The sequence below is a fragment of the Protomyctophum bolini genome (genome assembly GCF_963924005.1).
Source record: "Protomyctophum bolini genome assembly, chromosome: 4".
Classification (NCBI taxonomy): Eukaryota; Metazoa; Chordata; class Actinopteri; order Myctophiformes; family Myctophidae; genus Protomyctophum; species Protomyctophum bolini.
Window position 1 is genome coordinate 39,977,473 of NC_137865.1, and position 20,954 is coordinate 39,998,426.

At 43.0% G+C, this 20,954-nt stretch overlaps 1 protein-coding gene across 1 annotated transcript in view; it reads right to left on the minus strand.

Moving 5' to 3' along the window:
* Positions 1–4,379: 4,379 nt before the first annotated feature.
* lamb4 (laminin, beta 4) overlaps positions 4,380–20,954 on the minus strand; it is a 43,749-nt gene continuing 27,174 nt past the window's right edge. Inside the window, exons 25-37 of the mRNA XM_080762580.1 lie at positions 20,252–20,479; positions 17,301–17,518; positions 16,976–17,072; positions 11,899–12,268; positions 11,431–11,591; positions 10,677–10,882; positions 10,171–10,374; positions 9,683–9,827; positions 8,173–8,380; positions 7,593–7,728; positions 6,943–7,113; positions 5,509–5,662; positions 4,380–5,234 (exon numbers count right to left, since the gene is read on the minus strand). Of these exons, the coding sequence (XP_080618706.1) occupies positions 5,098–5,234; positions 5,509–5,662; positions 6,943–7,113; positions 7,593–7,728; positions 8,173–8,380; positions 9,683–9,827; positions 10,171–10,374; positions 10,677–10,882; positions 11,431–11,591; positions 11,899–12,268; positions 16,976–17,072; positions 17,301–17,518; positions 20,252–20,479 (2,435 nt within the window). The 3' untranslated portion in view covers positions 4,380–5,097. The remainder of the gene's footprint in view (positions 5,235–5,508; positions 5,663–6,942; positions 7,114–7,592; positions 7,729–8,172; positions 8,381–9,682; positions 9,828–10,170; positions 10,375–10,676; positions 10,883–11,430; positions 11,592–11,898; positions 12,269–16,975; positions 17,073–17,300; positions 17,519–20,251; positions 20,480–20,954) is intronic.

Consider the following 20,954-nt stretch of genomic DNA (forward strand, 5'->3'; position numbering starts at 1 on the left):
CCAAACTCTCCACACTGATGTGAATGTGATTATGCGAGCACAGCTTTTCTCTCTTGTTCTCTCCAGTTGTTAAGCATGCGCACACATTCTTGCGCGCCCGCCTCCCCTCCCCCCAACGCAGCAAGATCAACCTTATTTCTCTTCTTGGGAAGAAGAAAGTTTCCCCGAGAACATCAGTGAGTCAATCAATCTAATCTATAAAACCTCAAAGGATTGCATCTGATTAATTTAGCCACTCACTCACTATTTGAGGGTGATAAAGATGTAGAGCTGTTAAGTATAGTTCGATCACGCATGCAAGCACACTTTTATGAGATTTAGAAAGAATAGTGGCCACAGTGTCAGTGTGTGTCTGACTGTGTGCTTGTACCAACCCCCCACACCTCTCCTTTCATGAAACAAAAGAAATTCCACCGTGACCCACCCACCCACCGGAGAGAGACCCCATGCATGTCCCGCAGGGCTCACAGGTAAGCGGGAGGGAATGCCTGCAAAGCCCTACTAATTTGCAATACTCTCTATTACTCTGGGAGTCTGGTCAAATGTGGAAAAGGCAGGCTTGTAGCATGTTCTTATCCACAGTGAATTTTCCCTTCATTCACCTTTTACAAGAGGGAACCACGCATGCCCTGTTATTGAAGATAATCAATAACAATTGCAGTCCTGTGCATGTGTTAGTAATGACAGATCAGCTTCAAAGACTGAACTTTTACACCTATTAGAAGTTGGAACTGTGATGTGTGTGCAGTGCACTGGGCGCGCGAGTGTGTGTATGTGTGTGCACTGTGCAATGAGGGCGGAGGTCCTAACTTTAATTATCTACAAACCAGAGGGGGGGACTCTGAAGACTTGAACCAAAAAGATCTAAAATGATTCAGATCTGTGCACATGCAGCCACATGTGTGCACAATTTAAACCACACCACATACAGCTGACAACTGTATAACACTTGTATTTATACTAAACAACTCCCAACTATTAAAACAAAAATGTTGAATTATTGTTGTTTACACATAACAAACTCCACAAGCATGCATTTTCATGCAAGCTCCAGCATGACGAACCCTTTTCAAATGTTACCATGCATAAAAACTGCAGTGGGTAATCTGACTCCTCCTAATCCAACTGACCAAATGACCCACAATTCAAGCCTAATGATCAGTTTCCCGTAGGTGAGGCTAAAGTCACGTCTGGAGGGCAGGGTGGTAACGTCACCCCCACCCCCCCTATAGTATGAAGAAGGGCAGCACATCCTTGCAGCCTGCATCATGGCCTTGGCCATGCTGATAATGTGGATTCAATTTGCAATCACAATGTAGGGCATTTATTTAGACGCTCTGAATACAGAGCGGCATACAGTAAGCAAGAACAACACTCTTGGGCATTGTGACGTTACTGTAGAAATGGAAATCACCATATTTAACTACGATTATTATAATGAATCGTCCATTTTGGTCAGCCACTATAATTTGTCCTTTACCAGTGGTTGTCTCATGCAGCCATCATACTGATAACTGCATGCAAGGCTTTCAAACTTCTTTGAAAAGCAATGGGCAATATCTATGTGAAAACTCATGGTGTATTCATACTAGGCTAGCTAAAAGAATCGATCTACAAGTTCACCACAAGTGGCGATGCGCTGTTGTGAGTTTCTTTAGCTAGTATTTTTGCTATTATTTTTTGGAATGTGTGAAAAATAAATTAGCCTATATTACATTCTTCACCTACAAATGACATTCCCAAAATCGAGATGTCAGGTTTAAAGTATAGCCTCGGAGACCCATGGCAATTTTCTCTGGTTCAAAGTTGCTATATAGATATTTTTTGGGTACAGAATTTGCCTCTGAATTTGGAAATGAGTCAACAAAAAGTACTGATGTAGTAAACTAATAACACATTTTTGTATAGTGGGGAATTGGGAATTGTGCATGACATCATCATAAGCAGAAGTTATGTAGGAATTCAACGCCTACTGAGTGGCAAAAAAATACTAAGAAAGGTCCTATATCTGATTGCATAAAACTGTGTTAAACTACATTAAACTCACTCTGCCGCTCAATTTGCGACTCACTTTATGCCTTTGATGCGCATAAATATATAGCAATAATAATGTGGTTGTCACAAAATGCCCAATAAGGCACACCGTGGACTTGTCTAACCACTGCACTAGAACCACAGATGCATCTCTTCACATGCATGTTTAGCATCAGACAGTGTTGTTTTTGACAGCAACTTTTGACTAAATCAACACCGTTTAGAATGGGGGATCCACATTTGAATGTTTGAATGTGTGAATGTTAATGACTCTGTTTAGCTCCGTGGGCCACGGACTGGCACTGACGCATACAAGGACATTCAGGCTGGAGATTAATGAGTCTCCACTCTCTGTCTGTGGCCAATACATGGCCCGCTAAAACGCTTCAATTTGATCAGAAAAATATCGATCCAAGGACATCCCTGGATGTCACATACTGTATATGTCACACATTCCAAAAATTAATAGCAAAAATATTAGCTAAACAAACTCACAACAGTGCATCGCGACTTGTGAACTAGATCGAATATTTTAGTTAGCCTATGAATACACCATGATTTTTGACCTAGATATTGCCCATTGGTTTTCAAATTATAGTGGTTGACCAGAATGGACGATTCATTATAACGGTAGTTAAATATGATGATTTCCATTTCTACAGTATAACGTCACAATGCCCAAGAGTGTTGTTCTTGCTTACTGTATGTCGCTCTGTATTCAGAGCGTCTTCTAAATAAATGCCCTAAATTGTGATTGTAAATTGAATCCACATTATCAGCATGGCCAAGGCCATGATGCAGGCTGCAAGAATGTGTCTTCTTCTTCATACTATAGGGGGGGTGGGGGTGACGTTCCCACCCTGCCCTCCAGACGTGACTTTAGCCTCACCTACGGGAAACAAAGTAATCTGCAATCCAGGGATGTCCTTTGAGGACCGGATGTACACGAACACCATCTTGTTTGTTGCCTTACCCCCTTATCCCTAAATTTTTGGAAAAAAAATAATAATTGAGAAATGAATGTCCTCAGGGGGTCCCTGTACTGTACTGTACTATACTGTAACACCTCAAATCATCATATTTGTTAATCATATACAGTTAATATGTATGTGTGTGTCAGGCTGCACAACAGTGACACTTGGTTTTGAAAACCAAACCAAATGCTATTTTCGTGCTCGGACACAGCCAGCCAGCCAGGGACAGACCCAGCCAGGCAGCCAGAGACACACAAAGCTCCTTAATGAAGTGGTTGCACCACTTAAACAAATAGTAAACAATGGCAAAGGGGATGTGGCAAGATGGCCCTTAGTGAGTATATATATATATATATACTGATATGGAAATTGTTCCATATCAAAACAAAAGTGTCCCAGCTTGTGGCTGTGGTGTGTTTTGTTCCCACCCATGAATCTCACCATTAGCAGCTAAATGGAAAGTCCATTAGGCAGCGTGTGTTTCCACAGCTAGTGAACCGGAAAACAATGGAACATTCAGTGGAATTAGACATGCTGCTTTCCTCAGGCTAACGGGGTTAGCAAAGGTTGCATTTATGATGGAACGGGTGCAGTACTTAGTTTAGACTAGTCATTGGTTAGACCAGTCATTAGTCCTACAACTACAACCTATCTCAAACCCTCACCGTAAACCTAACCTCCCACGGGGCAACACACCTAAACCTAACCTTAACCCATGTCTAACCAGTAACCAATGACTAGTCTAAACTAAGTATGCACCCCTGATGGAATATTTCAAATTTCAAAAGTTATTTGTAAAAAACACACATTTGCACAGAATCTATGATGATAGATGGAAGCCCTTTAGGTAGTTTGTGAGTTTACATCAAAGTGAGAATTCACAATCACAGTACACTTCACACCCAGGAGTGATATGAACGGAGAATTGCAAGGAAAAAAGAACAAATGGATGCTGACATTCCAAGCCCATGAGGGAACCCATTCCAAGACTAATTAATCTAATTACGTCCACTTCTATGATTACTTTAGTAGCTGAGGTGGAGCGCTTACCCAGGCTAGTGGAGCGCCACACCTACCATCACGACAAGCCGTGCTACTCATTGGCTGAGTTGGCGGTGCCCAGGATCGAACCCATGAACCTGTGGTCCAGAGGCGAGAGCTCTACCGATTACTTTAACATTTTGTTGAAAGGCCCGACGTTGAAAGTCTTCTGAAAGAATATATTTTAAAAGATTTGTGCCTCATTTTGACAATATTTCAAAAATAGCAGACCTACAAGCTCATAGCAGATCTGCTATTTTTCAATAGCTAAAGTATAACATAATACTTAGTTCAAGGGGCGGGGGAAAAAAGAAAGAAAAAAAGACAGCCTAATGTCAAAATAGTACAATTTTATATTAAATATTGCATACTTTAGAACATTAGAGGTATTATAGCTGAAGCCTGAAATAAAGCTTATAAATGTTATAAGGTAACATTTCTGTAGCCTGTTAAAACATTTATAGTTTGGCATGAAAGTATAGACAGTGGTGGCTGCAACACTGAGGGAAGTGTATGGTCAACGCATGCCCCCTTGTGGTAACACTGAGAGATTACAGTCTGGATTATAACAATCAAATGATATTGAAGATAAATATACGTATATGTTATTATTTATAATCCTGTTCAATATAAAATATGAATAGAATGTGCCTCTGGAAGCTAAAACTATCCAGCATGCCAAACGGGGGGAAAGAAATTCACAACATTTCTAACATTCTACGTTGGTTCAATGTTATATGCCTCCTTTACAATAAAAACAAGTTATCTCTGTGATGGTTTTGCAATATTGAATACATCAAAAGCTTATCTTTGGTATATTATGGAATAATTTAACGTGCTTTCATTATAATTACTCATTTCCTGAATTCCCCCATATTTGTTCCAGGCACAAAATGCTGACTGGAATACTATCACAATCAATACTGTGAATAATATATAAAACATATTTTCTTATATTCAGCTTTTGTCATGATTTCCTCTGACAAACATACCATTAGAATCTGCAGCAAGTTCAAGAGCTCCATGTGTTTGTAGAGAGATTCTAACTCTACACGCATTGACTGTAGCCTTCTGCCCGCCTGGCGATCTCGTTCCGCAGCGCTTCCACCTCCGCCAGCATCTCCTCAATTTGATTCACAAAGGCTTCTTTCTTCTTGAGTGCCTCTTGGATCTTTTTCTCCAAATCTGGGTAACAAGACAGAGGGGGAATATAAGTAGTACTCCATAAAATCTTCTACAAACTGACGTTTTTTCCTCGTTACTTTGGAAGACGTTTTTTGAAAATGTTTGCCTGTAATGACAGTGGGATGCCAGGTTGAAAACGGTTAAGTCTGTCTGTAGATTTTATAAACATCTAATTAATGCAAAGTATTAACAAGAGCGTGTGACTAATTAGAGAGTCTAACTAGAGAGTCTAACTAGAGGGCAAACAACAAATCAAAGCTTTTGAGATGCCTACCTTCAATTCTTTTAAGTTTATCCTCCACTTGTGTCTTTAATTTCTCTGCCTCCATCGTTATGTTCTTAAGGCGTTCGTGGGCGTCGTCCTGAAGGGTCTGATTGCCATTTTTCTCCTTCAAAATGTCAAGCAGGTTCGTCACGTTGGCAAGATCCTGTTGGAAAGAGGTATCAGACACAAACTGAATTAATACTCGACTGTGTCTGTCAACAAGAAAGGATTTTCGAGTGCATGCCTTTTGTCCGACGGGGCATAGGTCCGATCCATTGGTCCTATCGACTACCTACCCCAAACCCTCACCCTAACCATAACCGCGAGCACGGGGCAGCACACCTAAACCTAACCCCAAACCCTCACCCTAACCATAACCGCGAGCACGGGGCAGCACACCTAAACCTAACCCCAAACCCTCACCCTAACCATAACCGCGAGTCGGACCAAAGTATGCCTCCCAGGATTTTCAAGCTTAGCTTGTCTTTTTTGCCAAGCGCCGCCGTACTTCAGAGTATAACTGAGGCTATACTTGTCATATGTTGAAAATAATCATTAATTATCATTATAGAGAGACAAAAAGGTGTATTTGAAAGTGAGAATGAGAGCGTGTGCGTTGCTTACGGCCTGGATGTCTGTAGCGTTAGTGTGTGCGTTGCTTACAGTCTGGATGTCTGTAGCGTTAGTGTGTGCGTTGCTTACGGCCTGGATGTCTGTAGCGTTAGTGTGTGCGTTGCTTACGGCCTGGATGTCTGTAGCGTTAGTGTGTGCGTTGCTTACGGCCTGGATGTCTGTAGCGTTAGTGTGTGCGTTGCTTACGGCCTGGATGTCTGTAGCGTTAGTGTGTGCGTTGCTTACGGTCTGGATGTCTGTAGCGTTAGTGTGTGCGTTGCTTACGGTCTGGATGTCTGTAGCGTTAGTGTGTGCGTTGCTTACGGTCTGGATGTCTGTAGCGTTAGTGTGTGCGTTGCTTACGGTCTGGATGTCTGTAGCGTTAGTGTGTGCGTTGCTTACGGTCTGGATGTCTGTAGCGTTAGTGTGTGCGTTGCTTACGGTCTGGATGTCTGTAGCGTTAGTGTGTGCGTTGCTTACGGTCTGGATGTCTGTAGCGTTAGTGTGTGCGTTGCTTACGGTCTGGATGTCTGTAGCGTTAGTGTGTGCGTTGCTTACGGTCTGGATGTCTGTAGCGTTAGTGTGTGCGTTGCTTACGGTCTGGATGTCTGTAGCGTTAGTGTGTGCGTTGCTTACGGTCTGGATGTCTGTAGCGTTAGTGTGTGCGTTGCTTACGGTCTGGATGTCTGTAGCGTTAGTGTGTGCCTTGCTTACGGCCTGGATGTCTGTAGCGTTAGTGTGTGCGTTGCTTACGGTCTGGATGTCTGTAGCGTTAGTGTGTGCGTTGCTTACGGTCTGGATGTCTGTAGCGTTAGTGTGTGCGTTGCTTACGGCCTGGATGTCTGTAGCGTTAGCTAACGCTGCGTCTGCGACCTCTTTGGCTTGGTTGGCCTGCTCTTGGTTCATCTCCGTCTTGTTCTTCAGAGCTTCGATCTCATCCAGCAGAGTCTGAGGTCGGCTGCTGTTCAGCTTGTTGTCGATGTCGTCCAGCTTCTCCTTAACCTGTGTGTGGGACAGAATGAATCATGGAATCAACCCCAAACCCCCGCGAGACATGGCCAAAGCATTTCCGGGGGTCCTCAGCCAAAAACGTTGAAAACCCCTGCTGAACATTATCATACGGTAAAGGCAGTTAATGTGTGTGTGTGTGTGTGTGTGTGTGTGTGTGTGTGTGTGTGTGTGTGTGTGTGTGAGAGGGTGTGTGTGTTTTAGGCTGCGCTACAGTGACACTTGGTTGTGCAAACAAACCAAACGCAATTTCCGTGCTCAGACAGACCCAGCCAGGGACGGACACAGACAGCCAGCCAGCCAGCCAGCCAGCCAGGGACGGACACAGCCAGGGACGGACACAGCCAGGGACCGGGACGGACACAGCCAGCCAGCCAGGAACAGACACACATAGCTTTCCAATAGGAGTGGTTGCACCCCTCAAAAATTAGACAAGAAGATGCAAATAGACACAAATAAATTGTGCACTTTACTTCATTGAGTTGCTCCTTGGCCTTGTCAATGTTGTTTTCGGCATCCTCCAGATCGTCGTTGGCGTCGCTCTGGATTCGCTCCGCGTCGTAGATCATTTTCCTGATCTCGGTCACATCGATGTCTTTGGTCCTGTTCCTAAAAAAGGAAGATCAGTAATCTAATCAGCATGTAATATTAGCATTATTTGTGGACGTGCTCATGACGAAACAGCAGTTTAAATTAATACAATTTTTAATCGCACAAAATCTCTTAAGCCCCAATCCCCCACCGGCGGGGGCAGCGGCTGTCCACCTCATGAACAGCTCTCAGCTGGTCAAGGTCTCAGGTTCCAACTCCGATATTTTAGATTTTCCCTCCTGGACCCCCCTGGGGTTTAAGAGGTTATGTTTTTTCCCGTTTCTTTTCCCGGAGTGATATTTTAGTACAGTGGTTCTCAACCAGGGGTCCGGGGACCACCAGTGGTCCTTGAGGGGGTTCTAGGTGGTCCCTATAGCTAAATGGTGGAAGAGTTGGTAACCAAATAGACCCCCTAAAGGGTTGAAAACCACTGCTTTAGTAGACAGCGTCAAACATTCTTACTTGAGATCCAGTGCTTCCTTCTTCAGTTCCTTGGCGACCTCGGCCTGCTCCTGCAGCCTCTTCTGGTCCACCTTGAAGTCGGTGGCGTTAGCCAGAAGGTCTCTGATGTTGTCGATCATTGAACGGATCTCGTCCGGCGAGCTCGGCAGCTGGATGGCCAGAACGGCTCTGGCCATCATCTCAATGTCCTCCGGTGGCACCATCTCATCTGGTTTAAAAAAAGAAAAGATGCTAGTAATAAGTGACTGGGTATAAACCGACTGTGAAATTGTCGTGTGTTATTTCTAACAATAGCATGCTATTATGTGTTAAGGGAAATGCTTAACCCATTTTGACCTGAGATCAGATTCTAAAATGTCTTCTACATCCTGACAGTCATGACATGTCAGTCGTTTTTCGATTTTTCAAAAATAGCAGACCTACAAGCTATGAGTAGCTGGAGAGACATGGAGACTCCAAGCTATGAGCTTGTAGATCTGCTAATGAACACCAAAAGGGGTTCCCGCCCAAAATGGTTTGTGAGTTGCACGAGTCTTCAAAACAATTTCATATTTCTTCAAGACACTGCAATGCATATGAGTGCGATGCAATGATGAGATGAGACACTTTCATTAGTCAATCAAACCTAACAATATGTACTTAGTTGATGGAGAGAGAGATTGTCTGAGTTATTACTTTTGCTTAAAAGGTATTGTAAGTGAGTTTCTTTGGTTAAAATAAGTGTTAAAAAGCTCTATATTGTGATAGTACTCTTTGCTATAGTGTGTTTGTTCAGTAACAGGAGTATCGATGTCTCTCCAGCTTTTTATTAAACAGAAAATACATTTTCAGGTCGGGATACCAATTTTATCCAATTAGGATAGAGAACGCAGTCAGGTTACAGATTAAACAAGTGGATTTGTAAGTGATGACACAGAAGAAATGAGCAGACACAATTGCAACTGGAACACTATAACAATTAAGCTGATAATTAAGCCGTCTCTCCACCATGGGCTCAAGAGCCTTCAGCCGCTCTGCCCCTCACCTCTGGAACTCCCTCCCCCCTGACATCAGAAACATGGACTCTATCACCATATTTCAAACTCACCTCAAAACCCACCTGTTTAGGCAGGCCTATGACTCTCTGTGACCTCTGTGTCCTCTGCTGCAAGCTGTGCCCTAGTTTATTTTTCTGCTTTTAACTGTGTTGTACTGTTTTTATCCTGTACGGCGACCTTGAGTGCCCTGAAAGGCGCCTTATAAATAAAATGTATTATTATTATTATAAATGGCTACTCTCTCCTGATTTTGTCACCTATCTAAAATGTATAGTCTGTTTAGTAAAAAGCTGGAGAGACAGTTACTCTATAGCAATGATTTAATACTATCAGAATATAATGATTTGCCCCCCCCCCCCAAAAAAAATCACTTACCCTACCATTAAGTGTCCATAAACTGTTAAATCATGAGGAGAAAATGCACGACCACATAACCAGCATCATGATGATTGGAATGTGTCTGACATACGAACCCATCAGGTAGTCCTTGACACGTTTTATTAGCGCCTTGGTTTCATTCTTCTCTTTCTCAAACTTGTCCTTGTTGTCATTAATCTTGTCTTGAAGTTTGTCCGCGAGGTCCTTTGTGTCCAGAGCCATTTGTTTGGCATCGCTAATCTGAAATACAAGCAAGCGGAGAGCTGGCAAGAAAAATCGACTTGCGTTGACTACTCACTAGATGTGTGACTGTCTGTGTGTGTGTGTGTGTGTGTGTGTGTGTGTGTGTGTCCATGCAGGGCACATTTGAGCCGACAGCCGTGGACAGAAGAAGCTGTGTTTTACGTAATTTCCGAGTTTTTAGACAGCTGGTGGATGGAAAAGAAGCTCCACCTCTGCGGCTGACTGCCGCAGAGGACAGATTCCCGGAAACGCTCTCCTCCACCAGCTGTCTAAAAACTCGTAAAGGTGTGCCCACTACTTCTACTTCCTACTTCTAGGAATCCATTTATCAAACACCTGCCTTGTTCTTGGAGTCCTTCAGTTTGTTCAGGATGTCACTAATCCCGTCCTCCACTTTCTTGGCATTCCCTGTAGCATTGAGGCTCGTGGAGAGGATTCCGTCACAGGTGGGCCCGCCGCAGATTCTATTCCCCCAGAAGGTTCGACACAGGGCACCCCCACATTTTGACTTGGAACATTCCTCGTGGCTTGGTGCTCCGCAGATCTAGATGTGAGGAATTTAAAAGTGTTCTATCAACAGTGCAGTGAAATAAATCCCATGCCTTCATGCCTCTTCATTTCAGGACCATGGTTGTGCGATGCATGAGATGTGAATGTGAGTTGTGTTGCAGGATAAATATCAGTGTATATATGCACAGCGAGGGTAGGGTTTACTGTCCAGTGTCCACCAATACATGATATTTAGTCGACTAAAACACTAAAACATTCCAGGTGACTAATATGTGACTAAAACTAAATGAAAACTATTCAAGAGACTATGACTAAAATAAAATACTCAACACTCACCTTTTCATTGAGATCCTTCACACTCAGGCCTAGGAGCTTCTTCTCTTCCAGCTGACTGGAGTTCCCAGTTCTCCCGCAGGTGGCCAGCTTCCGCTTCACCTCCTGACGCATGTCCATGGAATCCTCCAGGGCCTTGTTCGCATTCTTCACTTTCTTCTCGTCGTCCATGAAGTCTTTATGGAGCTTCTTTATCTCGTCCATTAGCTCTATAAAGGAAGCATGTACTGTTCTGTATATATGTACTGTATTTTAGATCAGAACTCAACAGCAGTTGACTTGTGGGATAATTTCAGTTAGGGCATGTTGTCTGTCTCCAAACATATTTCCCTTAACAAAAGGCAATATAAGAGGTGGTATTCCCAGGGGGGCAGTGAAGCCAATAGTGTCTGAAGCCAGTAGGAAATCCTGACTTCCTGAAAGTTCATATAATGGCCTGTTGTGGCGCTGTCATTGGGCCCAAAAAAACCCATATCTCCATAGAGGCCCATGTATTTGGGCCCAATTTCACCTAGACTGTATTACCTTAATAAGGTAATACAAATATAAATAATAATAATATAAAATAATTACCATAAAGTCGTTCTGAGGGGCGTGGCGTGGGGAGAACGCTTTGTCCATATTTCTTTTTACAGTCTATGGGTATTCCACAGTGCAGGAAATCAAGGAGTTCCCGACTACACATACAATAAGTAATTAATAAGTAGATTTCAAATGGCAAGACAAAGACAAGGCACTTCCGGCAAGTTTGACATACCTTCCATTTCGGCTTCATTAAAGTCTGGTTCATCAAAGGGCATGTCTCTCAGTTTATCCAACAGCTTCTTGAACTCCTGGCGAATGTTGTCAATGTCGTTGTCCAGGAGAGGCGAGGGGTCAATCATGATTAGATTGGGATCAATGCTGTCTTTGAGCCTCCTGGGTGGGTAGAACAGTTCAACATTCAGAGACATGCATCAAAGTGAAGATTTGAAATGATTTGAAAAGAGCATTCACACCAGTGAATGATAATGACCTCTACTGTCATGTGTACATCACATCTCACTATTTGATTTAGTTTATTAATAATAATAATAATCTTATTATAAGTGTATTATAAATATGTGGAGGACTATTCTGTCCTATGCCTCGCATTGCGAGGCATTGTGAGCCTGTAGATCTATAGATCTTATATTTTTGAAAAAAAATTGGCAAAGAAATTGCAAAGAAGTTTTATGAAACGTACCCGAGTTTCAGACACAACTTCTCCACGATGTCTATCTTGGGGAGGGACTTCCCGGTCAGGTTGACCATCCAGTCCAGCTTGTTGTGCATCTCCTCCATGCGCCGCCAGCGCTTCCTGTAGGCGGGCTCCACGTCGTCTCCGTAGCGAGGGATCAGCGTCTGCATCTTCTGGGCGGCGCGCTGGACGTCGGAGACGTTCCCTGACCAGAGGGCGGAGCAGGCGTGGCAGGGCACGCAGGCCGGGAACTCCGAGTCGTACCCCGGGGCGCACTCGTCGCAGAAGATGCCCGTCACGCCGTCGCGACAGAGACACTCGCCGGTCTCGGGATCGCACGAGGGACGCTCGGTTCCTTCCAGGTTGCAGTCGCAAGCTGGGAGCATGATGGAGAGATAATAGTTACTACTAGGTCACTCATTCTTGAGATGAGGGACAAAAGTGGAAAAAACATGTCCCACACATAAGAGCCTTATTTTATGTAAAAAATAAATTAATTCATAAAAATAAAAGCACTTGCAAAGTTAAGTGTAATACAGTTGTGTATTATTATGCCCTTAATTTCATTATAATTGTTTTCATATTCCATCTGAATTAGTTAAAAGCAGGCCCTGTACCCAAAAAGGCCTGTATTTAGCCTGTCCCCAGCAAGTGGCCACAATTTCAAACTGCCAAAAAAGTGTCTAATACTGTCACAATCACATAAATATACATACTAAATTAAAGTAGATTGTCAACAACATAGCAAATAATATACACAGTTAATTTTAATTTATATTTTCTATTAAATATCTCATATCAAATGTTCGTCCCACGTCTCCGTCAACTCCGTCAGGTTTTTTTAAAAGTCTTAAATTAATCAGAAAATATTGTCGACAGATTTAGCCTGAAGACTCCTTTTCCAAGTCCCATTTATATTTGTTGCAACAGTGGAGTACCTGGTCTGACAAGCATTCAATTGTTTGATATTTTAAACAAACAATGTTGATAACAATGTGGTCACAGCTTTTACATGTCAACTCCGTCTGCACATTTTTATGATCTTTGTTAAGAATTCCAAAATAATGTTTATTATTTTAGTTTAGGGGTTAGGTTTAGCTAACAAAATTAAGCAAAAACAAAATGGCTACATTGTACTAAAGAGGGTTAAGATGAAAACAAATGCCATTTTGTCAACTCCGTCAGACGTCAACTCCGTCAGATTTTGTGTCTGACGGAGTTGACGTGTATCTGACGGAGTTGACAAAAGTGTTCCTAAAACAATAAAATTATTGTTTTTGAATAATGGGCAGTATTCTAATTTGGCACACAGTTAGAGCATGCCTTAAGGAACATTTTTGGCTATGGGGCCATCACAGATTTGTCTCGTGGTGACCATGGCAGCCATATTACAAAAGAGCCGCCACCTGATGTTATTTTACAATAACTCAAGTTCTACACCACCTAGGATCTTGATTCTGGTGACTAAGACCTCATTTTCAAGGATGAGGGATACAGTGGTACAATTTAGACTTTCCCTGTGACCATGGCAGCCATTTTTCAAAATGGCCGCCACCTGCTGTTATTTTACAATAACTCAAGTTCTACACCACCTAGGATCTTGATTCTGGTGACTAATCATACATTTTCAAGGATGTGGGGTACATTGGTAATATTTAGATTTGTCCTGTGACCATAGCAGCCATTTTTTTTCTCCAAAATGGCCGCCACCTGCTGTTATTTTACAATAACTCAAGTTTTAGACCACCTAGGATCTTGATTTTGGCGACTAATCATACATTTTAAAAGATGAGAAATACAGTGGTACTATTTAGATTTGTCCTGTGACCATGGCAGCCATTGTTTTTCAAAATGACCACCAACCTGCTGTTATTTTACCAATAACTCAAGTTTTAGACCACCAAGGATCTTGATTCTGGCGACTAATCATTACATTTTCAAGGATGAACTTTCTCTGGGAGAGGTAAGGGCTTATTTCAGGTGCAGGTTGAGTTTCTACTGACAGGACATTAAAAGGAGGTGGGCTTTCTGGCCTTTGACTTGCCCCTTTCAGGTACAGATGCACAGTTTGACTTCACTGGCCACTGCAGGGAACTGTGGGGGAGAAACTTTGGTCTCTTGACACCCCGATTAGGTTCAGGGTTTTTTTTGGTGGAGACTTGCCTTTCATGACATCTTTGCTGCAGCAGTTGATCTCCTTACTGCCAGTGGTGGCACACTCTGGGTCTCTGGGGCATTGTATCTTGGTGGCCTCCTGCCAGTGTTTCTCCATCCTTCTCCTGAGCTCTGTGTTCTGGGGCTCTGTTATAGTCAACTTACATTGTCTTGGCTGGAGATTGCTTTCCTGCAGGGTCCAGCCCAGTCTTGTGCAGATGGCTGCTGGCCCACCTGGAGGCCCCAACCTCACTTGTTCGGTTGGTGTGATTAGGTGGGGTGGTCTTCCCCAATCAGGATGAGGGGTTTGACCCTTTCAAACGGCAGTCTGGCCAAGTGTCTGTATTTAGTTGTGAGTTTAGATACAGGATACGATTGCTCACCCAGCCCCAGGTGACATGAGGTGAAGGCTCCTTTGATTTGGTAACATTGCTTTGGTTGACATGCTGGGGACACAGAGAAAGACACTGATGCCTTCAGTGTCTGCACATCCTGCCTGATGGTCCTGAAGCCAAATCTTCAGTCTTTCGCTCAATGTTCACTGCTCACTGTTCACCTCACCGAATTTAGCCCAAGGAGATTGACCCCTAGTTTGGCCATAGACCCCCTAGTTTGGCCATAGCCACTTGTCCAAATGTGCCGACATGTGCTGACCTCATCACATCTGTGATGATGGCTATGGCCGTTTTTAGCCAACGTAGTGTTTTTTGTGCAAAACTAATGCTTGGAATGGATCCAGAATCATGAAAAGCCCCTAGTTTGACATGCCACATGCTACTTAAAGCATAATGAAATTTAGAACATTTAGCCTTATATTGGTTGTTGATGGTACCCAACTTTCAGCAGCTGTCAAACATGCCCCTAGGGTGTTCAAATAGAAACCAATGTGGGATATGTTAGTAGACACCTTTACAAACATTGGTGAAGAAAATTCTTGGTAAGAAATGTATTCACACATTTTATATTATTCTGATAATATTCCCTGAGTAAATTGGTAAAATAATAGCAGGTCCACCATTTTTGAAAATGTCTACCATCCATGGTCACAGGATAAATCTAAATAGTACAACTGTATTCCTCACCCTTGAAAATGTATGATTAGTCACCAGAATCAAGATCCTAGGTGGTGTAGAACTTGAGTTATTGGGAAATAACAGAAAGTTGGCGGCCATTTTGAAAAATGTCTACCATGGTCACAGGACAAATCTAAATAGTACCAATGTATCCCACATCCTTGAAAATGTATGATTAGTCACCAGAATCAAGATCCTAGGTGGTGTAGAACTTGAGTTATTGGGAAATAACAGAAAGTTGGCGGCCATTTTGAAAAATGGCTGCCATGTTCACAGGGAAAATCTAAATAGTACCACTGTATTCCTCATCCTTGAAAATGTGGGATTAGTCACCAGAATCAAGATCCTAGGTGTTCTAGAACCTAAATCAGTTAAACTTGTCAACTCCGTCAGATGTTCGTCAACTCCGTCAGACGTTCGTCCCGTGATGTTTTTGTTAATTTCCAAAGAAATAGAAAATTCGCTGTCAAATCTTTTGTGCTTATGTATTGAAACACCAACTGAAATGATACGTAATGATGATTTTTTTTTTTTTACATGGTTTTCATGTTATAATATTGAAAATAAAGGTTGAAATGACGGTTTTGAGAAATTGGATATTTCATAATAGTGTGATATTGGAACAAAATAATATTAAAAGATTTGTATTACTTAACTTGATTACTGAAAGCCATTATAAGATAACTGAGGACTTTATATTATTGTTGAAATGATAAAATTCAATTAAAAGGGATTTTAGTGTGTCTGACGGAGTTGACATGAATCAGGTATTAAGTGCATAAATGTCCCATTTTAGAAAGAAATGTTATGCGAAAAACCTGTTCCTTCTCAAGATTGGTAGTTGAGACCTGTGTCTACAAATACATCTATTTGATTTGAATGTATCTTTAAAAAAAAAAAAATCCAGTTTGAAAAAAGTTCTGTCCCTTATCTCAAGAATGGGTGAGGTATAGTGTTTGATTTTGCATGGCAAATTTTGATTTAGTTTTAGTCATAGTCATTTGAATACATTTTCATTTAGTTTCAGTCACATTTTAGTTAACTTAAATGTTTTAGTGTTAGTCTAGTATTAGTCAACTAGATCATACGATTTTAGTCAACTGAATATACAATTGATTTGTTGTCTAAAATGTATTTTGGCAGAACTTGATGGTGTCTTAATGACTGATTTTAGACTTGGTTGCATTCTGAAAATAGGCGATCTACAAGATGTAGATCTGCTATTTTCAGCATGCAAACAAGCATAACATCTTTTAGTTCTCTCTTCTCCACTAAACCCTCCTTAATATTTTAGTTTCGTTTTTATTTGTTGACGAAATTGTCAATATATTTAGTCATAGTTTTAGTCAACGATGTCTACACACGCATGTCAGTGGACAAAACCTGGCCTACTGCAAATCTGTTCTGTCTGTGCGCATTTCATGCGGTGGGCATTAATACAAATTAAATATTTGCTGACTACCGGTAATTTGAAAAATATTTTAAAATTCAGGTCCTTTTCGCAAGTGGAAGCCACATAGTCGGTGCGTCGGAATGCCACTCTGTCCCTCATGGACACACATGCACTGGTGTGTATTCTAGAGCACACCAGTGTGTGAGACACGGCTTATGTAAGAATTAGAAATTAGAATACAGTCCTTACTTTCAGCAATTAGACTGCTGAACAAGAGCAGCTAAGTTCGGTGACACAGCACGGATTGAACTGTATCAGTCATTTTATGCACTTTATGCTCTCCTATCGCTATCTTTTAACTGCAATAATTAGCCTTGCACAACTAAGAATGTCACCCACCTTACTTACTTGTGATGTGATGTGACAATAAAGATTAATTCAGATTTGAATAGTCATTACTTACATATACACTGCAGGTCAGGATTCCCAAAGTGATTTTCACCACATTCGTCACATTGTCTTCCTCCAAACTCAGCGCGGCACGGACAGTCTCCAGTCTCCTAAAGACATCAGTTTGACAATTTTCCGGCATGACAATTGTTCTTCAATTCAATACAGGCTACAGTGTGGTTGGCCATGTTTTGTGACAAACACTCAAAGCTGGACATATCATTCAATGTTTCGTTTGTGTTAGGACAATGTTTGCACAAACCCTCAACGCTGGACACAGGAGGGGATAGCGCCCCTCAAAAATAGGGATGTTCGGATGAACGTGGTGGCAAACAAACCTTGTCACATATGTTGCTGAGAGAGTTGGTGGGATCACAGTTGCAGGGCTGACAGCCGGACGCCCCGGCGATGTTCCAGTATCCGTCGTCACACTCGTCACAGAGCACGCCCACGGCCCCGAACCTGCAGGGGCACTGTCCCGTCTGGGGGTCACAGAAACATGGGCTCCTCAAGGGGCACTGGGTGACCTCCGTACCGCGGCGGTCACAGGAGCACTCTGGTAAAACACACACACACACACACACACACCGGCCACGTAAGTCCACTAACCTCATATCAGTCTTAACCGGCCACGTAAGTCCCCTAACCTCATATCAGTCTTAACCGGCCACGTAAGTCAGATTCACAATGTTTTCGCTTGGGCGGCAGTATGTTGTATATTAAAATACCATACAGGAGAGTAAATGTGCACGGCAGACAGACAACGAGATGAGGTTCCTTGATGTTTATTTCAGAGTAGACAGCACAGCAAACAGCATAGTTCCGACGGCCTCATGCCGTCGGGGAGCATGCCCAGTTACATGGTAGAGAGTGGAGGAACAACCGGCCCAGATGTTTCTTTGTCTGGCATTATATCTATCATGTGTTCATGTGTTCATATGGCTCTCGGCCTATCAGGATCGTCCACGGTCTGACCACTGCCTTGGGTCTCAACCCCTAACAATGACCCCAGTTATTTATTACCCATGGGCCTTTGTCTTGGCTTGCCTTTCTGTTCTGTGCCCAACCCTGATCATGTTTCACTATTACCAGGACTTATCCATGTGCATGCGTGTATGTGCACATGACATTTAGTGATGTCCAGGCATCATTAGCTGGTCTGTGTCTTACAAATTATACCACATTCCCCCCTTTCAACAGACTTTGTCTGTTGAATACAAAATGTATAGTCCATATTCATATAACTGTTGCTTATACCCCCCTTGACCCTCAGCTGCACTACACATTCAAGACACCACAAATAACAGCATTACAGTATAAGAAGTTCCCCAACATGGTTTTCAAACACAGACATTCAAGATTACTTGCCATAAATGATTTTCATTACAGTGGGTAGATATACAATTTCGGATCAGTGGAGAATTCTCTTCGTGTTACTTCAAACTCTTATGGCTAAAATCGCAGTTTAAGCCCTAGAGAACCACAAAGAGTAAAACCAAACTCTCTTTAAACACTGTAAACTTTCGGCTGCCAATTGCCTTGTAATTTAATCACTATTCTGACAAATAAGTAATCTCAAACAATGAATAATGGAAATGATTAGTACAGTTAACTGACATTTAAACAAGACATGCCGCTTGCAGCTCCATTGTTACAAGAGCACTTTTTGATATACAATAACCTACATGTTTTACCACTAAACTCTGCTATTCCAATGCCAGTACATAGTAAATAGACACAATATCAGAATACCCTGAGTCACTTCCTCGGACTCATCCTGACCATAACCACCCGCGGTGATTCCATTAACCACCCGTGGTGATTCCATAAAAGATAAAAAGAAATAACATTGAACGCCAGAGTTTAACTATAATAACACATATCTCTTGATATCTCTAGGAAAACACTTCATTGACTCATAATTAGGCTACTTATGACTCAATTTATCTAATTATACGGCAAACATACCAACATGAGGCCTATTAATTCATGTTGAAAACAAACGCAACGCACAATTTGTAATCAGAGTGAAGGAATTGTCCCTCTTCGCCTCTGATATGACAAAGGAAACTTCTTCTGTATGCCCCTCTTTCTAGTTGCTTTGAAATGTCCGTTCAGCTGCACAGAACAAGTTGAGAAAAGTTCACTGCTGTTTTCCGCTGTCGTCGTCATCATCTCTTCTCTCCCCCCCCCAACTCTGAACCATCAGAGCTGGGAACACTCGCGAAGAGAAAAGGCTGGAACGTCTTCATCACAGACCCCTTGATCAGGTCCACGAAGGCACTCAGCTTAGGTCGGTCAATCGGCCATGGATGATGGAAAGCCCCGCCGCGCCGTGCTGCATCTCCCTGCTCGCCGCCCGCGACCGCTGTCCTCACGCCGGCGTGATGTTGGCTTGCTCGCAGGCCACTCCACCGTCCACCCATCTGGCGGCCGGCCTCGGTCCCCATCGCGCAACACTCCTCATCGCGGTGGTCGTCGTCATCATCCCCGCTGCGTTGACAAACCCACGGTCGGGCCCGCTGGAAATTCTTCGTCGCCGTCCACAAAAACTCCCCGTTTTCGAATTAGACTGAATAATTAGACTGAATAAAAAAACCGCTGGTTCTGCTCCTAACTGGCACAAAAAGACACCATGAAGGTCGGGTTTCGGCACCATCTGTTGTATATTAAAATACCATACAGGAGAGTAAATGTGCACGGCAGACAGACAACGAGATGAGGTTCCTTGATGTTTATTTCAGAGTAGACAGCACAGCAAACAGCATAGTTCCGACGGCCTCATGCCGTCGGGGAGCATGCCCAGTTACATGGTAGAGAGTGGAGGAACAACCGGCCCAGATATTTCTTTGTCTGGCATTATATCTATCATGCGTTCATGTGTTCATATGGCTCTCGGCCTATCAGGATTGTCCACGGTCTGACCACTGCCTTGGGTCTCAACCCCTAACAATGACCCCAGTTATTTATTACCCATGGGCCTTTGTCTTGGCTTGCCTTTCTGTTCTGTGCCCAACCCTGATCATGTTTCACTATTACCAGGACTTATCCATGTGCATGCGTGTATGTGCACATGACATTTAGTGATGTCCAGGCATCATTAGCTGGTCTGTGTCTTACAAATTATACCACAAGTACTAATTTCACTTCCGCGTTTCCTAATTGCAGCCTCCAGGCTCCAGGCGAGCCTGGTGGCTCGATTGGCATTGGAGTGATAAGTATAACCTACTGGTGATTATTATCGGTTGATACAATTCGAAGCGGGTGCATCATCATCATCATCCATTACCTTTGCAGTCTTGAGCCAGAGCGTCCCCATAATAGCCAGTCATGCAGTCCTGGCAGCGAGGTCCAGTGGTGTTGTGGAGGCAGCGGAGACACTCGCCGGTCACGCCGTCACACGCGCCGTGCTCGCTGGGATCTATGTTGTTGTTGCACGGGCACTCCTCACAGCCGGCGCCGCCTGGTACCGTCAGGTTGCCGTAGAAACCAGTCACGCATTTGTCACAGTGGGAGTCTGAGAGAGAGAGAGAGAGAGAGAGAGGCGGAGAGGAGAAATCATCATCAGTGCTTCTGAAACGTTCTGGGCGGCAACCCCTTTTGGTGTTTTAAGAATTATGTTATGCTCATTTTCGGGGTTTATGATAACATTAACATTAACTTACGTCATGTTGTTGTAACTGATTTGTAGTCATCAGGAATAAACCGGAATAAGAACTAATAAGAAGTATACCCCAAATTCCCCGTGATCAAGGCGGGCATCGTCATTTTAGGGCCTGCCCAATAAAAGCATTGATGCGGCGTATGAATCAGACACATTTCTTCAAGTACTTCTTGGAATAATTTGTTTGTTATTATCCATATTTTATCAACTGGCGAGACTAAAAACAAACAGGGGGGGGGGGGGGGGTCTATAACAGCGATTTAGAAACACAGACCAGGCTTTCCTCCAAGGTGAAAAGCCATGGTGACGCGAGGTTAGGTGATTCCAG